This window comes from Stenella coeruleoalba (genome assembly GCF_951394435.1).
Source record: "Stenella coeruleoalba genome assembly, chromosome: 11".
NCBI lineage: Eukaryota > Metazoa > Chordata > Mammalia > Artiodactyla > Delphinidae > Stenella > Stenella coeruleoalba.
Window position 1 is genome coordinate 100,150,630 of NC_137157.1, and position 18,169 is coordinate 100,168,798.

An 18,169-nucleotide genomic window follows, 5' to 3' on the forward strand; every position below is an offset into this window, starting at 1 on the left:
ATTTGGGGGTCTTTTATGGTTTCATACAAATTTTACGATTCTTTGTTCTATTTCTGTGAAAAATGCCATTGGAATTTTGATAGGGATTGCATTGAATCTGTATATTTCTTTGGGTAGTATGAACATTTTAACAGTATTAATTCCTTAGATCCATGAGCACAGGCTATCTTTCCATTTATTTGTGTCTTCTTCAATTTCTTTTATCAATGTCTTACCGTTTTCAAGGAACAGGTCTTTTACCTCCTCGGTTACATTTATTCCTAGGTATTTTATTCTTTCTGATACAATTGTAAATGAGATTGTTTTCTTAATTTCTCTTTTTGATACTGTGTTATTAGTGTATAGAAATGCAACTGATTTTGTGTATTAATTTTGTATTCTGCAATATTACTGAATTCTTTTATAAGTTCTAACAGTTTTTTGACAGAGTCTTTATGGTTTTCTGCATATAATATCATGTCATCTGCAAACAGTGATAGTTTTACTTCTTCCATTTCTATTTGGCTGCCTTTTATTTCTTTTTCTTGTCTAACTGCTCTGGCTAGGACTCCCAATACCATGTTGAATAAGAATGGTGAGAGTGGACATCTTTGTCTTGTTCCTGATCTTAGAGGAAAAGCCCTCAGCTTTTCACCATTGAGTATTGTTAGCTGTGGACTTGTCATTATATTGCCTTTTTTATGTTGAGGAATGTTCCCTCTGTTACTGCTTTGTTGAGTTTTTTTTCTTTAATAAGTGGATGTTAAATTTTGTCAGATGCTTTTTCTGCACCTATTGAGATGACTGTGTGATTTTTGTCCTTCATTTTGTTAATGTGGTATGTCCCATTGATTGATTTGCAGATGTTGAACCATCCTTGCATCTCTGGAATAAACCCCACTTGATCATGGTATATAATCCTTTTAATGTATTGTTGAATTTGGTTTGCTAATATTTTGTTGAGAATTTTTCCGTCTATGTTCATCAGAGATACTGGCATGTAATTTTCTTTTCTTGTGGCATCTTTTTCTGGTTTTGATATCAGGTAATGCTGGCATTGTAAAATGAACTTGGAAGAGTTCTCTCCTCTTACATTTTTTTGGAAGAGTTTTTAAAAGATTGGTGTTAATTCTTTAAATATTTGGTAGAATTCACTAATGAAACCAGCTGGTCCTCAGCTTTTCTTTCTTGGGAGGTTTTTAATTACTGATTCAGTTCCCTTACTTGTTATTGGTCTGTTCAAATTTTCTGTTTCTTCATGATTCAGTCTTGGTAGGTTGTATGTTTCTAGGAATTAATCCAGTTCTTCTAGGCTGTCCAAATTGTTGGCATATAACTGTTCGTAGTAGCCTCATGATTCTTTGTATTGGTCTGGTATCAGTTGTAACGTCTCCTCTTTGGTTTCTGATTTTATTTATCCTGTCTCTTTTATTTTCTCCTATCACGTCCTACCTGTGAAACTGACAGAGCATGTTTTCTCCTGTGTCCCCTATACGGCAGTTCTATTACTTTGTGGCCATTTAGTTTGGTGGTCAATAGCATGCTTTGGCTCCAGATGTGATTTGAGTCCAGCTCGGTAGCTGTGTAATTTCCCACAAGTCACCCGACCTGTTCTCTAAGCATCAGGTTCCTCGTTTGTTAAATGGCAGTAATAAAACCTACAGTGAAGGTTCTTGGGAGGATTACATGTACTAATGTATTCAGTGCACTTAGCCCTCTGCCTGGCACACAGGAAATGCTCAGTAAAGGACTGTGTGACATTGGTAGTGATTGTGGTAAAAACCCTTGAATATTTACAAGATCCTTTGATGCTCCTCTTCCCTTTATAGATTTCTCCTCTCTCCTAATATAGTAACATTCCTCCCATTGCACAAGTAACCCACAATCCTAGTAATTAATTTTTCCTGCAGCAAAAGAAATGTCTTCTTTACTGAATCATCAATGATGTCACCAGTACTGCCTGAGCAACAGTGTAGACACCTCTCCCAGGTATCTGTGCGGGAGGTCAGCCACAGACGTTGTCAGACCTAATCACCTTTAAGAAGCACCCTTGGCGGCAGGTGACACTTTCTTCTGAAGTTTTCTAACCTGAGGGTTAGAAAATTTTCAGGCCGTAGAAGGAAGCAGGAGCACCACCCCTGCACGGTGGCTGTAAGTGATTCTTGACAGGCTTGGTGATCACACGAGCTCAGTGAGGCAAGGACCTCTTCTTAGGCCACGTGAGTGGGTTGTGAGTAATCTGGGGGAGAGGCCTTTCTCTCAGTGTTTTTTTTTGTTGTTGTTTTGTTTTGTTTTGTTTTTTGCAGTACGCGGGCCTCTCACTGCCGTGGCCTCTCCCGTTGCGGAGCACAGGCTCCGGACGCACAGGCTCAGCGGCCATGGCTCACGGGCCCAGCCGCTCCGCGGCACGTGGGATCTTCCCGGACCGGGGCACGAACCCGCGTCCCCTGCATCGGCAGGCGGACTCTCAACCACTGCGCCACCAGGGAAGCCCCTCTCAGTGTATTTTTAAGACAGAGTTAACAGTGTTCCACAGGTACATCCTACATTTTTGTAGTTTCTGCTGAATGATTTAAGGTGACATTGTCCTGTGACTCACTTGATGTATTTCTTAGACTGAAAATTGCAGTGTTTTAGACATCTCTGGAACATAAGCTCTCAGAGGCATGGGTTCTTACCTTAACAATTACCAGCATTTGACTAATAAGGAAGTGCGGGCTTCCTCCTGTGTGTCGTATCGCTCGTGACTCAGACATTCCTCCTGGACAATAAAAATATCCTTGTACTTCATGCAAAATAAAACTCTTCACATCCTAATTGTTTTTCACAGTCCCCTGAAAATGGGGGGACCCTACGGAGCCCAATAAATCGTTTTCGAAATAAAAACTGGTGAACTTTTACCCTAAAGGAAAGTTGCATGTATTTTATGCATTCGTAGTAGATATTTTCATCTTTTAATCTACTCTGTACCCTAACAGGTTATCCTGTAACCTGACACGGTTATGGCATGGACTGCCGGCTTCCCAGTCCACCTTCTAGAATACATTGTCAGGTTTACCAGCCACCCCTCGGTTAACATGTGGTGGGACCCCTTTTAATACCAGTTTTGGAAGATAGGCCTAACACTTGCCTACTGTATCACATTTTTATTCTATAGAGTTATGTTTTGGAGGATATGATTTGACTCACATTTTATCTGAACTATTTAACAACAGTCTTGTTACAATAGGGTTCTTGTTACAATAGGGTTGAAATACATGTTTCGAGACTATAAAACAAATACTAAAGGACAGATTTTCTCCAACAGAAAAAAGAATACGAGGTGCCATAGGAAAACCCAGGTCTGCACCGGAGGCTCAAGGGCTCACAGAGGAGGTTACATTGTGCCGCATCTTGAAGGAGCAGTAGGCGATTGCCAAGCAGATATACTGTAAATCTGTTGAACTCTCAGTAGCTCCCTGTGGATACTGCTTAGAGTGTGAATTAATTCTCTATTTCTGCATAACACATTACCCCAAAGCTTGGCAGCGTTGAAAGCAATACACCCCTGTTAGGTCAGTGGTTTCTGCAGGTCATGAATTCGGAAGCAGCTTGGCTGGGTAGCTCTTGCGTGAGTGTCTCCGCGGTTGCAGTGAGGATGTCAGCTGGGTCTGTAGTTGTCCAAAGCTTGGTGGGGACGGAGCGTCCATTCCAGGATGCTCACCCACAGCTCATACTGGCAGGAACCTTCAGTTCCTCACCATCCGGACCCAAAATGGGTGATTCAAGAGAAGGGAGCAAGGAGGAAGCCACAGTGACTCTTATGACCCATTATCGGAAGTCACACACCACCACCTCTACTGTGTTCTGTTCCTTCAGCGTGAGGCACTGAGCCCGTCTGTGCTGAATGGACCAGAGCATCTTAGGCTTTACTTTTTGAGGGGAGGCATGTCAAAGCACATGTGGACTTACTGCCAACCTCCACAGGTGTTGGGGCAGGGTGACAAGCCACACGGCTGGTGCCGCCAGCGTGGGTGGATCACGATGACCTTCGTGTGCCGTGGCGACCTGTGGAGGGTGGGCGGGAGGGATGTCAGAGCTTCTGGCTCTGTCCTGGAGGAGGCCATGCGGCCTGGATGCCACGGCAGTGGACGGGATGCAGAAGGATCGCCAGTGTGCTCATCACCGGGAAGCTTGGTTCTCAGAAATGTCCCAGGCAGAGAACGCAGCCCGAAAGCCCCACTGTGATTCAGAAAGGTAACTTGCCTACAGGCACTGTTCACATAAACAGCCCTGCACGAGCCCATGTGTTCCATGGTGGCTATGACACTTGGACGCCGAGTGACTTCGGTCCAGCCACATTCACGGCCCGGGTCACCTCCCCGGGTGTTGAATTTTTCGTTTAGAAAGTGGGGCGAGGAGGCAGGTGTCGATGACCTCGATGATCACTAAAATAACTTCCTCTGTGCTCAGAATGATATACTTAGTGTTTTATCCTTGTTTAACCTTGAGAATATTTGACTCAATAGAAACATTTGATCTGTTCACAAACATCTAAATCAGGTTATACCAATGTCAAGGGATTTTCACTGAATATTTGCTGGAACTGAAACTAAGTTAATTCAGTTTCTTTATCAGTTTTCCAGGCGTGAGGTTGAAAATGTTCATCTTTTTCCATATTATTTTACTGAATCATTTTAGTATCAATTCTTTTCCATATTTAAACTATATAATGACTTTATTTATCAATCAAGGATTTTGTCCAGATCAAATTTTACTAATTAGAACGTCCTGCAACTGTGAATTTTCTTTTTATGCCCATTGCCAAATCCAGTTTTCTATTTAGCCAATGTTTTGTTTTGTGTTGATATTACTATTAATACAAGTACTATTCGTTGTGAATTGAATTTTTTAACAGTAATTATTATTTATTTCTTAAGTAATCTGTAAGAAAATTATAAGCATCTCCTCCCTAATAGTATAGTTACCCTGTTATCTGGAATAGGTCCACTGTAGAGATTGGCAGTTATAAAGGTCCAGATAGTAAATGTTTTATACTTTGTGAACTTTACTCTTTGTCAAAACTATTCAGCTCTGCTCTAAAGTGGGAAAGCAGCCTCAGACAATATGTAAATTAGTGAGGGTTAATATGACTATGATTAATATAACTTTATTTATGGGCACTGAAATTTGATTTTCAGATAATCTCCACATGTCACCAAATACCCTTTTGATTTTTTTTCCAGCCATGTGAAAAACCATTCTTAGTGATGGACTGTACAAAAACAGGCAGTGATGCCGGATTTGGTCCATAGACTGTCGTTTATTTACTGACCTCTGGTCTATTGTGTTGCTTTTCCAGTTCTTCTTTGTGCTTCTCACCTCTTCATGTGCCATTTTGTAGCCATCCGGTCATTGGTGGAGCTCAGTGCAAATGATGGGGTTAAGGTGTCCTCGGGGTCAGAATGTCAGCTGGAGTTATCAAGAGTACCTTGCATTTTACATGTGCTCAAATCCTCACACGGATGAGAATGGTCATTCCCATTTTACAGATGGTAAAACAGGTTCTTGGAAATAACAATGGTCACTAATTACTGAAGAAGCTTACCGTGTGATGGACATGTGGGTTATTACAGTCTCATAAGGTATACTGTCCTCAGAGTAATTTGTCCCAGGTCTCATAGCTAGAAGGTTGCAAGCCCCAGAGGTAAGCCAGTCTGTCTCCAGAGCCCATGCTGTTAACTGCTTTGTGGCTTTGCAGTGTGGCACAGTCATCAATGCAGTGCAAAGATATTGTAGCACACAACATGACTGATACAAATCTGTCTCTGTTAAGGGTAGCCTCTGGGTAGAAAAGCCTTTTTTCACCACAGTTTCTGAAACTAGATGCCCAGTAATTAACATAGTCACCAGCCAAGGGCCTGCATGCACATGGCTGCAGTGTTTGAATGATCGTGTTAGTGGCCGTGGCCGTGGCCCTGGCCACAGCCAGTCACATGGCCTTCCCTGGCACTGAAGAAGGACACCACTGTGTCTGCTTAACATGTGGTGCTATAAGGTGTGAGATGCCACAGCTGCTCTTGCCAGAGAAGTGTTCAAGTAGATAAAATTCCTAGTTAAGATCATGAGATGCTGAGGACCACCTCAGTGAATTCCGTGGCTAACTAACAAAAATTTTCCATGAGGGAAGCAACTAACCTAATCATAGGTAAGACAAGCAGCTGGGCAAACAACCATGCTTCCCTGGAACGTACAAGTTGTCGTTGAGGCAACAGATGCTAAGATGCAGGAGTTCCAGTTCAGAGGAGCCTGGGCCCTCCCAGTCAGACCACATTCCGTTTGTGTGTGTGTGTGCGCGCGTTCACATAAACGTACGAGTGTGTCTTAACACGTGAACCTGTTGCTTTATTCGCGTGCACAGAAATGTGTGATCATTGAGACAGGCATGGTAATGGAGTCAGGGAAAGCTGAAAACCTCCAGGTACATAGAACGTGCCTCACCGGACTCAAAGGATACTCTGAAACACACGTGCCCACTATAGGATGACTCTGCACTGTGCTTTGAAATGGCACATCTGGGGAATGATATGTGGATGGCTTGCTAGACAGATGACAGAAACATATCAGACCAAGTGTCATGAGCTGTTACTGCTTAGATGAATAAGATGGCAGAGACTTTGCTCCCCATGTTTCTATTTCTTGTCAGCAGTAGCATCTCATATATAAGAAGGTTATAGCTGCTAGAGCCCACAAGGCAACTGAGTATGAAGAGTCCCCCCAACTTGTGTGATGCGTACATTTGGGCAGTTTGCTTAAAGCACAGAGAGAGCTTTTCCTCCTGTTCGTTGCTGTTCAAGTCCACAACACCAAAAGTATGCTCCTTGGAGGGAACCAGGGAAAGCACTAATAACAGGGACAGATTAACGTGGTGAAGAAAGGTGTTTCTACGTTCTCCTCTCCCTTTTCTTCTTTGCTTGCTTTCTAGAATTGGGAGTTTCTGTGTCACTTGTCCATTGTTTTCTGTTTTCTAAACACCCATAAAGTGTTAGGTCCTCTGATTCTATCAGAAACATGGTCTCTATCCTTTGTATTCCCTCACTGAAATTGCTACAAAATTTGGATGTGGGTCCATGTGCATGATAGGTTTCTTATGAGTACTAAAAGGTGGGACTAGAGCCTGGTAGATGAAACCAATACAAAGATTCTGCACAAACTTAACTTTTTCCCCCGCTATCAGGTCACTTTACAACTATACCAGAAGCTGCTTATTCTTTGTTACATCAGGTAGCCTCACGTGCTTCCGTCTAGATGTACCCGCATCTCTGGTTCCTTGGAACTTTCCCCTTGGACTGCCCCGCACCCCATTTTTTACTTGCCGTACTCTGCAGTTTTTCCCTCAGGGTCTCCCGGCTCAATCGGAATGTGTGGGTTTGCTCATTCTCAGCGTTCTGTATCTCGCATCCCAGTGGGACCGCCCTGCTCTGACCCTACACTTCAGAATTGATCTTCAGTCAGCACTTACTGAGCCCTGTGTTGGATCAGGGGGATCGGGGAATCAGGGCACAGGGGCCCTTCTTCCGGAGAAGGGCTTGGTGGGCCCCAGATTATTGAATCTTGAATTACCCTGGCTGGTTACCTTATATAATATCAGCCACAGTTTGTAGGACTTCTGGTATTCCTGAGCTGAACTCTTTTGTCATAGTCACTGTCGTACCCTCCAATAATAAAGCTTTGCTTAAACCTCAGCAGCTAGAAACATTGCAATGGTGATGTCTACCAGAGTGTGTGTCACGCTAAGGAACTGTAACTTTCAGAAGTAGGGGGGAGAGAGATTAATTCAGTGATTGTGTGAAGGTTTTATTCCCAAATAAAGAAAATGGGTAGAGAAAAACAGTCTTCCTAATTTTTGTTTTTCCCAAATCTTTTTCCTCCACCCAAAGCCTGGATTACTCCCAAGGTGGAAGGGGTGATGTCTGGAAATCGTTAATCCATGGGTTTTGTTCATGGTGTATAGAATTTTCAGAAAGAATTTGCTTTTGCAACATGATTTCCTGATTGACTGTGGCAGACATAAATCGAGCAAGGACAGCTCTGTCAGAGCAGCCAAGATCCCTCTTAGATTCTTAGATATACGGCAGTTCTGGTGTGAGTGTGGAGTGGAAATGAAGATTCTTCATGTGGGTGGGTCAGGAGGAGAGATGGAGAAGGGGGGGGGCGTGGGCACAGGAAGAGCAGCGGGTGGAGGTGGGGCGCACCAGGCCAGCCCCCAGAAGGCAGCACGAGTTCAGCCCGGAGTGAGTGAAGGAGATGCCCTTGGTGCCCCCTGCCCTGGTACTGGTTTCTGTTCTTGAAGGGCTCTTTTATGATATTCTGAAACATTTCCATCCTCCCAGTTAAGCAGAGTGCTAAGCTATCCTGAAGCTGAATTGCGGGCTAAGGGCCATTCTGCACAGATCTTTCTTCCCACCCTGCCGGCCCCCTCTCGCCACTGCAGGCGTATACATGGGCCTCCTTATACACACTCACAGGTGTTTCAGCCTGTCACAGGTCGTGTTCTGTTTCCTCCTTCAGCATTAAGAGGTTCAATTCCTGTGTGTGGCCTGTCTTTCTCTAGTAGCACAGATACCCGTCTCTGATGTGTACACACAGCTACGGGTACATGTCTATCTTGCCCTGCCTTCCAGGTGATAGGGAACCCCTCCCTCCCACCTGCACCCCCAAGGCCAGGTGCCTGTGAAGCACTGTGTGATGAGAAGCCAAAGCCTGTGGACACACAGTGACTGGAGCTGCAGCCGTCGCAAGCTTTCAGCTGGAGGTGCTGCGTGTCTGCAGTCTGTGCTGTGGGATGTGATGCTGGAGCTGCAGTCATGATGTGACTGGTGGCCAGTTGCCCGTGTCTGCTCCTCCAGCTTCTCTGTGTGTACACGCACACACACCTGCTTTTACCCCAGCCTTGAAATAACGGCCAATCACGGGGGAGTCTCCCCCAGAGCCTGGCCTCCGCTTGGGAGCCCTTGTACAGATAAGCTGTCGAATCTCCTGGTCACCAGATAAGCGCACTCGGCTCCTTGCTCCTCTGCCGTCCTGTGGCCTGCAAGGCGGAGCGATTGGGTGGGCTCCCTGTAATCTAGACTGGCACCCTTGGTTACTTACCGAGATCCTGGCCAGGTCAGGAGCTTCCCTTTGTGCACCCGGCACAGCTCGGGCTGGCCTGCCTTCTACTCCCAGTGGCTAGAGAGAGGAGAAAATGAACCGTCCTGATAAGGTCGTTACTGTGTTCCACACGGCAGGCAACAAGCGTGTTGCTGCTTTTCCCATCCATCCCTCTGTCCTGTGAAGGTGTAACAGTGCTGAGAAGTGCTTGGCTGCAGCCCTAACGCAGCCCGAGCACTTCAGGTGCCAGAGCTCAGAGGACTGGGCGGAGCAGGGGTCATCAGCCGCAGCGTGTGTGTGTGTGTGTGTGTGTGTGTGTGTGTGTGTGTAGGGCACGGCAGGGTGGAGGCCACCGTCTTCGCCTGTGGCCAACTGCCTACCTGGTTTTCCTTTGAAATTCAGCGTCAGCCTTCAGTTGCCTGGCCTGTTCAAAGAGTGTGACCCTCTCTTCTCCCTCTTTTGCCTTATTTTCTTTCCCGTGCCCAGACTTTCTTCCTCATAACTTGTAATTCATCAGTGTATAGCCCTGGAACCTTACTGTGGGGAAGTCCGGTAAAATATACACACACACAAATATTTAACCACTACATGGTTTGCTAAAATACAGTAAATGGTTTATTGTGGAAAGGCAAGCCTCAAGCCAAGAACTAAGTCGAAGGTGCTCTCATCTCTATTGAAAGAGCAAGGAAGAAGAGCTGCGGGACACGTGCCACTGGCTACCTCCCTGTGCCTCGTCCGCCCGTCCCCGCAGGGTGCTCACTGTGCGTCCCCTCCTGTCCCCTCCACTCGTCAGCGCGCGATGGCTTCGGCACCTCATGCAGCATTTTCTCTTATTACTGCCCATTGATGTGCCCTGTCTTCATCTGTACTCACTTGTCTGCCTTCTTGTTGGTGAATGACCTTATTTTCCTCGATTTTACAAGTTTCCAGATACTGAAGCAGGTCCTTGCAATACCTCCAGCCTTAAGCTGCTCTCATGGCCATGAAGAGGTGGGCTCAGCAGGAGGTTTCTTCCCTCAGTGGCGGGGCCCACACACTCTGCTCTCTATTCGAGTAGGATTCCTTGTACCGAATACAATAGGATAGGTTTTAGCTGAATAAGGAGTAAATAGGCAAAATGCAGTTAGCAGCTCTGTAGTTCAGATTTCAAGATTCATTTTATTCTAAACTCTGTTTCCTATGTCCTTACAACTTTGAGTACAGAATATTTGTCTCCATATCTGGGTCAAGAAATAGGAGATGTTTTGTTTTGCTGGAGTGGTAATGCATGCTTAAAGGAAAATTGACAACAGATTTCTGAGTTGTAAAACTAAGAGGAAATGATCACATTTTATTTTTTAAATGATTCCCACTGTTTTTTTCATGTTTCAAACCTTTTGCCGTTTTCAAAGACACATCTAACTTTAACAAACCGTAAAGCTCTTTAAATCTGAAACCTTTGGAGAGAGTTTTTACTTTTAGAACCCAGCATTTCTCTCTGTGGTAAGATTTCTGATTAATGTTTATTGATCTCATTCACCTAGTGTCACCACACCAAACTTGGATCTGCTCACCCACTCGCAGCAAAGCCAATCTACTGACACCGGGTTGTGGTGAAGGAAAGTGCAGCGTTTATTGCAGGGCCCGGCAGGGAGAACGGGCAGCTCATGCTGAAAACCCACACTCCCCGACGGCTTTCAGGGAAGGGGTTTAAAGGCAGCGTGTGTGAGGGAGAGGGTCACAGGATGCATGATCAGCTCGTACGCAGTTCTCAGATTGGTTGGCAACAAGGTGAAGCTTCGAGCATCACCAGTCTTCCAGTTTCAACCGGCCTGAGGCCTACATTCTCTGATGGTCAGTAGTTTTCATCTGTGGGGGTCTGCTTCCTCTAAAAACAGCTTAGGAACGTGTGTCAGGCCTTTATCCGTATCTTCCAGGGAACGGGGAGTTTGGTGGCTCTGCTGTGTGGCTGGTGTGCAGTCTGAATTGTTACCAGGTTCCTGACCCAGAGCTCTTCTCTGCTTCTGCGTCTTCACATTTCCTGGTCATTCCCTCTGGAGTCAGCCTCCTGAGACTCAGGAGAGGGCTGAGAGACGAAAGCAAAAGGCTTTTACTTCGAAGGATGTAGACACAGGGGCTTGCACATGGTTTCAGTCCCCCCTTTTCTGTGGTGCCCCTCACTCTTAGGGGAACGGGTTCAGAACGAGAAACGGAATAAAGTTTCCCCTGGAGAGGTTAATCACAAACTGTCGGCAGAGGAGGTCAGTTTTAGGGGGACTCGGTTTCACTAGTGGCCCTGGATGTGAGCTCCTAGTGGTGCTTACTCACTTGTTAAAGAACAGTGAGGCAGACTTCATTCAGGACCATCGTGATGGGTTTAGGGGCCACTGCAGTGGGGTTTTGCAGTGAGGGAGAGAGAGACAGTGCCTAATTCTGAATACAACAAGGAAAAGTGGGAATTTACAGCCAAGGAGCAGGTGGGGGTCAGTGGATGGACACTTCCTAAGGAGGAAACATCAGGGATAGGGGGAGATTCCGGCTAAACCACCCTAACTGGATTCTTGCCTAAGGCAGGCAGAGTGATCAGGGATAGTGGGCGATGAGGGACCCCGTCAGATACAAACCAACTTAGAATTCCTGGGGGAATTGGACAATATAGAGATGAACATGAACGCCCAAAAGTCAGGGCCCAGTTGAGAAGAGAGGTCAGGGGAGCCTGACCCACATTTGGTCAATGAGAAGACCTCTGTCCCCAGGTTGTAGATGAGGGGAATGAGAAAGTTCATTGAACCTCAGGGATTGCCTGGTTAGTTATTCCATCAGCTAAACAAGTGGTAATAGTAGGTCATCTGTAAGAGATGCTGAGGAAGGGACCCTGCTTAGTACAGAACTAATATTCTAAGTACTTAGTAAACATTTATAGCATAAGAAATGTCATTCTGGGTTTTGTATTTGTCGTGACTTTTTGTTTTGGAAGATAAATGTAAGACAGTCCCATTCTATAAAGTTTGTTTGAGGAGTCAGATAGACACACGTGAAAAATGGTTCTGAAGTGGGGGTCAGGATTTGGAGCTCTGAACTTTCTTGCCTTTAGCTTTAGGTTATATTTTTAACTTTTCATGAAACTTTAGAAATTGACTTCCCCCTAAAAGAGATTTTTCTTTTCAAAGACTGTAGCCCTCTTACTAAGCACAAACTCAGGCTAACGCTGCTGAAACTTTCCAGATTCCCGTTGTTCACAGTAAGGTTTGTTTTCTGATGAAGGTCGTGCAGGTGTATCTCATGAACCCTTCTGTAGCCCGGCTTTATATCAGTTATTATGAGGGTGTGACCTGAGAGGCGTATGTTTATCCAGGGTCTCTCTTGCAGGAGAAGTATAAGATAGAGGGGTATTCTCGAAGGCATATTTGTTTTCAGCTTGCTAGGATTACAAATGAGTAAGGACCATAACACCAAAAACATTTAGGGGGTCCATTGAGTATCCTTCTGTTTGTGCTCCAAATGGGAAGGCTAAATTAAAAGGTTGGATCTCAGAGACCACTAAGAATAAACAAGTTGTTGAATTTTATAACCTTATATGTGAAGACTACGTCAAACTAGGCCTCAAATCAAGGTAAAGAGGTTGATTTAGCAATTTAAGGGTCTGCCTAAAGTAAACTTCAAAACTAAAGTTAAAACAAAGATAAATCCTGAATATACGCCTTTTACTTCTTATATACACCCAACACATTAGTTCCATTATTTCGTGATTTTTTTTTAATGCAGAACAGGACCACATCTCGTTCTTAATATTCCTGCCAGCAAAAGCTGGCTGTGGCGTGGCACAAAGGCATCCACTGAATGTTTGTTAAGCGAATTACATAATGTTCTCAGTGTCAATATGTGTGATTTGATACGCAGTATATCTAGTTAATGTAGCAAAAAATATCATGACAGTTTACTATCTTTGTTCAAAGAACCACATTCTTGCACAAAGTAGCTGCATTTAAGTGAGAAAGCAACACAAAGGTCCAAAACTTTGTGAAGAGACCCAGTACCGTCCTTCATCTTCCTCATCCTCACGCACACCGCAACCAAGAAGGTGAAGTGAGTTCTTGAGAGAAAAGACTTCGAGGCTAGACCATTGAATTTTATTCCCTTGCTTCCTTTTTTACTTTTCAGAGTTTAGCTCTCTGCTGGGGCCTCTGGACAAGAATGTCATTAAAAGAATAATGTTTCTGGGAAGTTAATACGTTAGTTGTTCCAGGACTTCTTTGGTGAGCCTACACTGGGGGACAGTGGTGTAACGATGACCCAGTGAGAAGTCAGAACTGCTACTGGCATTTATGCAGTAATCCAGGGACAGCTGAACCTGCCTCCGAGGACTTCCGCAGATAGACAGAAGAGTAAGAGGATTTTGTAGCGACAGAGGAACCATAGTAAATATAAAAATAATTTGCCAGGAACACAGTAAATGATCAATAAATGTTAGCTTGAAAAACAGTGGCATCTTCCAAACAATAAAATATTAGTACTGCAAGGGCAAATGCCTTAAGTCCCAAGTGATATTCAGTTCAAGGTATACCTTTCCTCTCAGAATGAGCTCCCAGAATGTGCCGTAACCAACCCACCTATACTTAGATTAAAGATCTAGTACAGAAACAGTGGAGTGGGGAGAAGGGGGCAGACCATGGAATTGACTGGAGGGGCCTTTCACTGAACGTCCCATCCTGGTCCAAGAACATGTGTTCCCATGTCTTAGATGAATGGGTTGCAGAAACGGGATGCTGTAGAATTTTCAGTTGCAATCTGTATCGCACAATAGAGGAGCAGCTGGTCTGTCTTCCAAAAGATCTCTAGCCATCTAACCTGCTCGAGTGGAAGGGAGGTTAAAATAAACACCTTCCGGAGGTCACTGTCTTCCATCACCATGTGTCATCAAATGCTGGCCTCTGAAGCCAATTTGAGGGGCTGATACCTAAATAAATCCTTGCAAGAAGAAACAGAGCTTTCAGCAAGTCCACCAGAAAGCTCTCGTTCCCCTTCATAATTTCAATTATTTTCCTTAACAGCTCCGTAAATGTAGGATTGGGGGGATATTGACATTTTGGCATTATATTTGATAAAAGCAGAGGTTATCTTGACAAGTTCATTTTTTAACTTCTTTATGCCGAGAAAAAGATAGGTAATTCTAATTCTGCGTAGCTGTAGGACTGATGTGGTCTGACCGCATTACTGACAGCTTTGGGTAGGACTTCTTGCCAGTGTACTGAGGTTGTATGTGGACAAAAGACATAACCTCTGGATCCTGTAAGGCATCCTCTTCCTACTTGGCAAGTGTCCCTCTTCCCTCTTGAGATTAGGCAGTGGCAGTTCTACCTTGTGGGAAATGCAGTTTCTTTTCTGAGTGGCCTGCCCAAGTTAGATGGGGAGAAGGAAGAGATAAGGACATTTCCCACATGATTGACATGGTTGAATGTGTCCCAGAGAGGCCACGGTGACTTTTTTTTTTTTTTTTCCTTGATGGATAGATTTGAGAACTGTGCTGGTCGGGCAGTTTCATACACTTTCACCGAGTAAGCTCTATAGTTTTTTTGTTTTGTTTTAAAAAAGCGACTCCTTTTGACATGAGAAGAAAGGGCATCTTGGTCATTGCATGGAATGAATTTTTATCCTGGAAAAATTTTTCAGATTCCATCATTTTTTAACTTTTCAATTGGACTTTGAAAACTTTCAGAGTGCAAAACACTACCTATTTTGTAATCTGTCAGCACCTCAGCATGAAATACATTTAAATCAGTTTGAGATTCATCTCTGATTAAGAACAGGGACCTTAAAAAGTCCACTTTTTCATTCCCAGTCATACAGCAGTGAGCTAGTATCTTTCCAGATTCCATTTTACTGTGAAAAATTTGACCTCTCCACTACCACCATTTATCACATTGTCTTCTTCCTCAGAGCTCGTGCTTTTTTCTGTCAGTTTTCCAACTCAAACAGTAATTACCTAAGATACCAGCTTTCAGCCTTGCAGCCCAGATGTGATGGCAACTATACACAGACACACACACAAAGAATGGGAGTAAGTTGCACAAATCCAATGAAAATCCCCAAAGTGATTTTTTTAAATCAATGTGTCCATGAAAGAAGCTGGAGGAGGCCAAGCTAAAAACACGGGAAATGAAATAGGGCTGCCGTGTGCGGAGGCATGAGGGGTGTGGTAGGAGAGCCGTGGCTAGACAGTTGGGATATTGACGTGCAAGGTGAACATGCATTTAAAGGAGTTGCCTTGAACTTGCCTTTAAAGATTCTGCTTTGGAACTCTTTCTAAATCTTCTACACTGTGAATGTGCATTTGTGGCCAGGAATAAAATACAAGTCTTTTTTGAGAGATTAGTGTTGTTTGTAGAAAGCTATCCAACTTCCCCAGTCTCCAAATCCTCTGCAAAACAGTCTCGTCCTTCTGTGGTTGGCAGTGTTGATACCACGGGTAACACAGGACTCGTACCACGAGCCTGCTGATTAGGGGTCCCTTACAGAGCCCAGAGCCTTCCACCCCAGCCCCTGAATGTGTAACCTTTATCCTTAGGGAATTGTGTGTGTGTGTGTGTGTGTGTGTGTGTGTGTGTGTGTTTTAAAAGCAATAATAATGCTGAATGTGTTCACTTTCTCTGGTTTGTCTAGACAGGCTCCAATTTCTATATTGTATTATATACCACGTAGGCCTAAACTCTGAACTCTGATCTGTCTAGTAAGTTAAAGATCGTTTTAGACACTAAGCCCTGGCTGTTCCCTCTCTTAACTATTTTATGGAAATAGTATTAGAAACAGAGGAAATGTGATATATTTATAAAGCGACCATTAAAAATCATGTTTTCCAGGAATACGTAATGTGAATAGTACTCACAATATAACACTAAATGGATAAACAGGGTATTAAGCAAAACGTGAAGTATGATACTGTTAAAAGTTGATTTATGTAAGTTTATAAAAAGACTTGGAAGAAAATCAGCAAAATGTTGCAAGTGGTATTCTTGATGGAATACCTATAGGCTATTTATTATTTCTTTTATATTTTCTCCCATACTTTTCAGAGTAAAATATGCATTGATTTCACAATAAAAAACATAAAACTTTATTTTAGAAACTCTTAAAAGGAAAGCAGCAGGGGAGTCCTCTGAGGCCAGGAAGAAATCAGTGTCACTGCTGAAAGTAATACCAGGCCTTGTTTCTGTTGACTTGAAGATGAGTGAGCTCCTTGTCCATTAGGTGGGTCAGAGGTGTCCTGCTGGTGTAAAGTGCCGGCCCGGTGACACACAGCAGGTGCAGACCCTGCCTGTGAGCCCTGGGAACGTCTGGGGCCTGCCAGCATCTGGTGGGTTGGCGGCTCCCCCAGCTGCTGTGTGTCAGGCAGACGCTGTGCCAGCGTTTCAGCGTTGGAGAGCCGGCCCAGCTCTGCCTCAGCCCCTCAGGCTTGCCAGTACCGAGTGTCATCGGGCCCGAGAGCTGCCCGATGAAGTCATTTGTCCTTTGATGTGCTTTCAGAGGGAGCCGAGGTGACAGTTACCCATCCAGGGTAAAGGGGACACAAAACAGAGTCAGCGCAGGACTGCTCCTCAAGAGAAGAGGCCCAGCGCCACACTGGGCCCGGGCTCAGGCCCAGGGCTCTGGCGTTGTGTAAGGATTTATCTGTCACCCATTAAAAGGAGGATCGATGGCCTCGGCCCAGTGAACGAGGGAGCTCCAGCCAGGAGGCAGATCTAGTCATGAGTTCACTCACCACATCTCGTGGCCGAGAAAAACACGCACTTTCTCCAGAGGCAGAACCTTCCTTCCATAGTAGGAGGTGAAGGAACACACGTAGCATGTGGCATCAGGCTTTCAGATGAGCACGTTTCACTAGGAGTTTTGGCGTTTTTTTTTTTAACATCTTTTTTAGAGTATAATTGCTTTACAATGGTGTGTTAGTTTCTGCTTCATAACAAAGTGAATCACTAGCAGTCTTTTGTAACCTCCTTGTAAATAGATGGGATGAGCAATTGTGAAGTAACTGGAGTCTTTCTGTATCAGGAATGCCACCTCTGCAAAAACAAGCTCACCCTGTGCTTGATCTCCAGCCCAAAGTCAGAACTGCATCTCGCGTTGATGTCCATGCCAGCGGTCCCCACGCAGCCCCCAGAACAGTGGGTGGGTGTGACCGTGTACACGTGCAGGTGTATGGACCTGCTTCTCTCTACAGTCCTGAAGACTGCGGTAGTGATTACAAGAGCTCTAGTCTTGCTCCGTTTCTTTGCCTTGGGAGGCATAAAGAGACTGGAACTTCGTGTTTCAGATTGACCTTGACTTTCCTCATTTTTTTTCACCTCAGATCATCCAGCCCCTCTTAGAACTTGACCAAAACAGAAGCAAACTAAAGTTGTACATTGGACACCTGACAGCCCTCTGCCATGACCGAGACCCCCTGATTCTTCAAGGACTCACTCCACCAGCTTCCTATAACTTGGACGATGACCAGGCAGCATGGGAGAATGAGCTGCAGAAGATGACCCAGGAACAGGTAAGCCTCTCACCTGAGCTCTGGCGACACCCTCACAAAACTCAGCTGCTCTGTAGGTTGACGCAGTAGAAGCTGCCTTGGAGTATTCGGGGTTCAGAGTCAAGATTCTTAGCAGTGGTTGGCTCTTCAGTAGGTATTAGGAGCTACCATTTGACGTAAGCCCCACTTTATTCTTCCCTCAGTGTAACTTGCCAAAGAATCAGAAAGGGCTGGTTCGGAAGGGAGAGGGTTAAGGGGAATCTGTTATTTCACAGAACTGATGGCCACTCGTGACTGTGACCACGGACAGGAAGTCTGAGTTGGGGATATTGGATGAGGATCCTTGACAAGTCAGCTGTCTCTAGGGAACTGTGGGTCACAACCTACTAAGTTTTTCAATAAAAGGACCATTCGATGAATTAGTTTAGGTTACCCTCTTCTGCTCCACTTTCTGTTTACTGTTGCCTGTAAAATCCATTGGTTCTCTTTTTTCCATGTCGTGATTTTTTTAGTTCAGTAGAGAAAATGAGAAGGCTAAAAGGAGGCAAAAACCATGAATAAAAGAAA

At 44.6% G+C, this 18,169-nt stretch overlaps 1 protein-coding gene across 9 annotated transcripts in view; it reads left to right on the forward strand.

The window, feature by feature from the left end:
- ERC1 (ELKS/RAB6-interacting/CAST family member 1) overlaps positions 1–18,169 on the forward strand; it is a 399,110-nt gene that overhangs the window by 348,037 nt on the left and 32,904 nt on the right. For 8 of the 9 annotated variants that reach the window (XM_079937377.1, XM_079937384.1, XM_079937381.1 and 5 more), the window contains one exon: positions 17,435–17,623. In XM_079937377.1, the coding sequence (XP_079793503.1) occupies positions 17,435–17,623 (189 nt within the window). Of the gene's footprint in view, positions 1–17,434; positions 17,624–18,169 lie in introns of those variants that run through there. The other variant, XM_079937378.1, reaches the window with a different exon arrangement.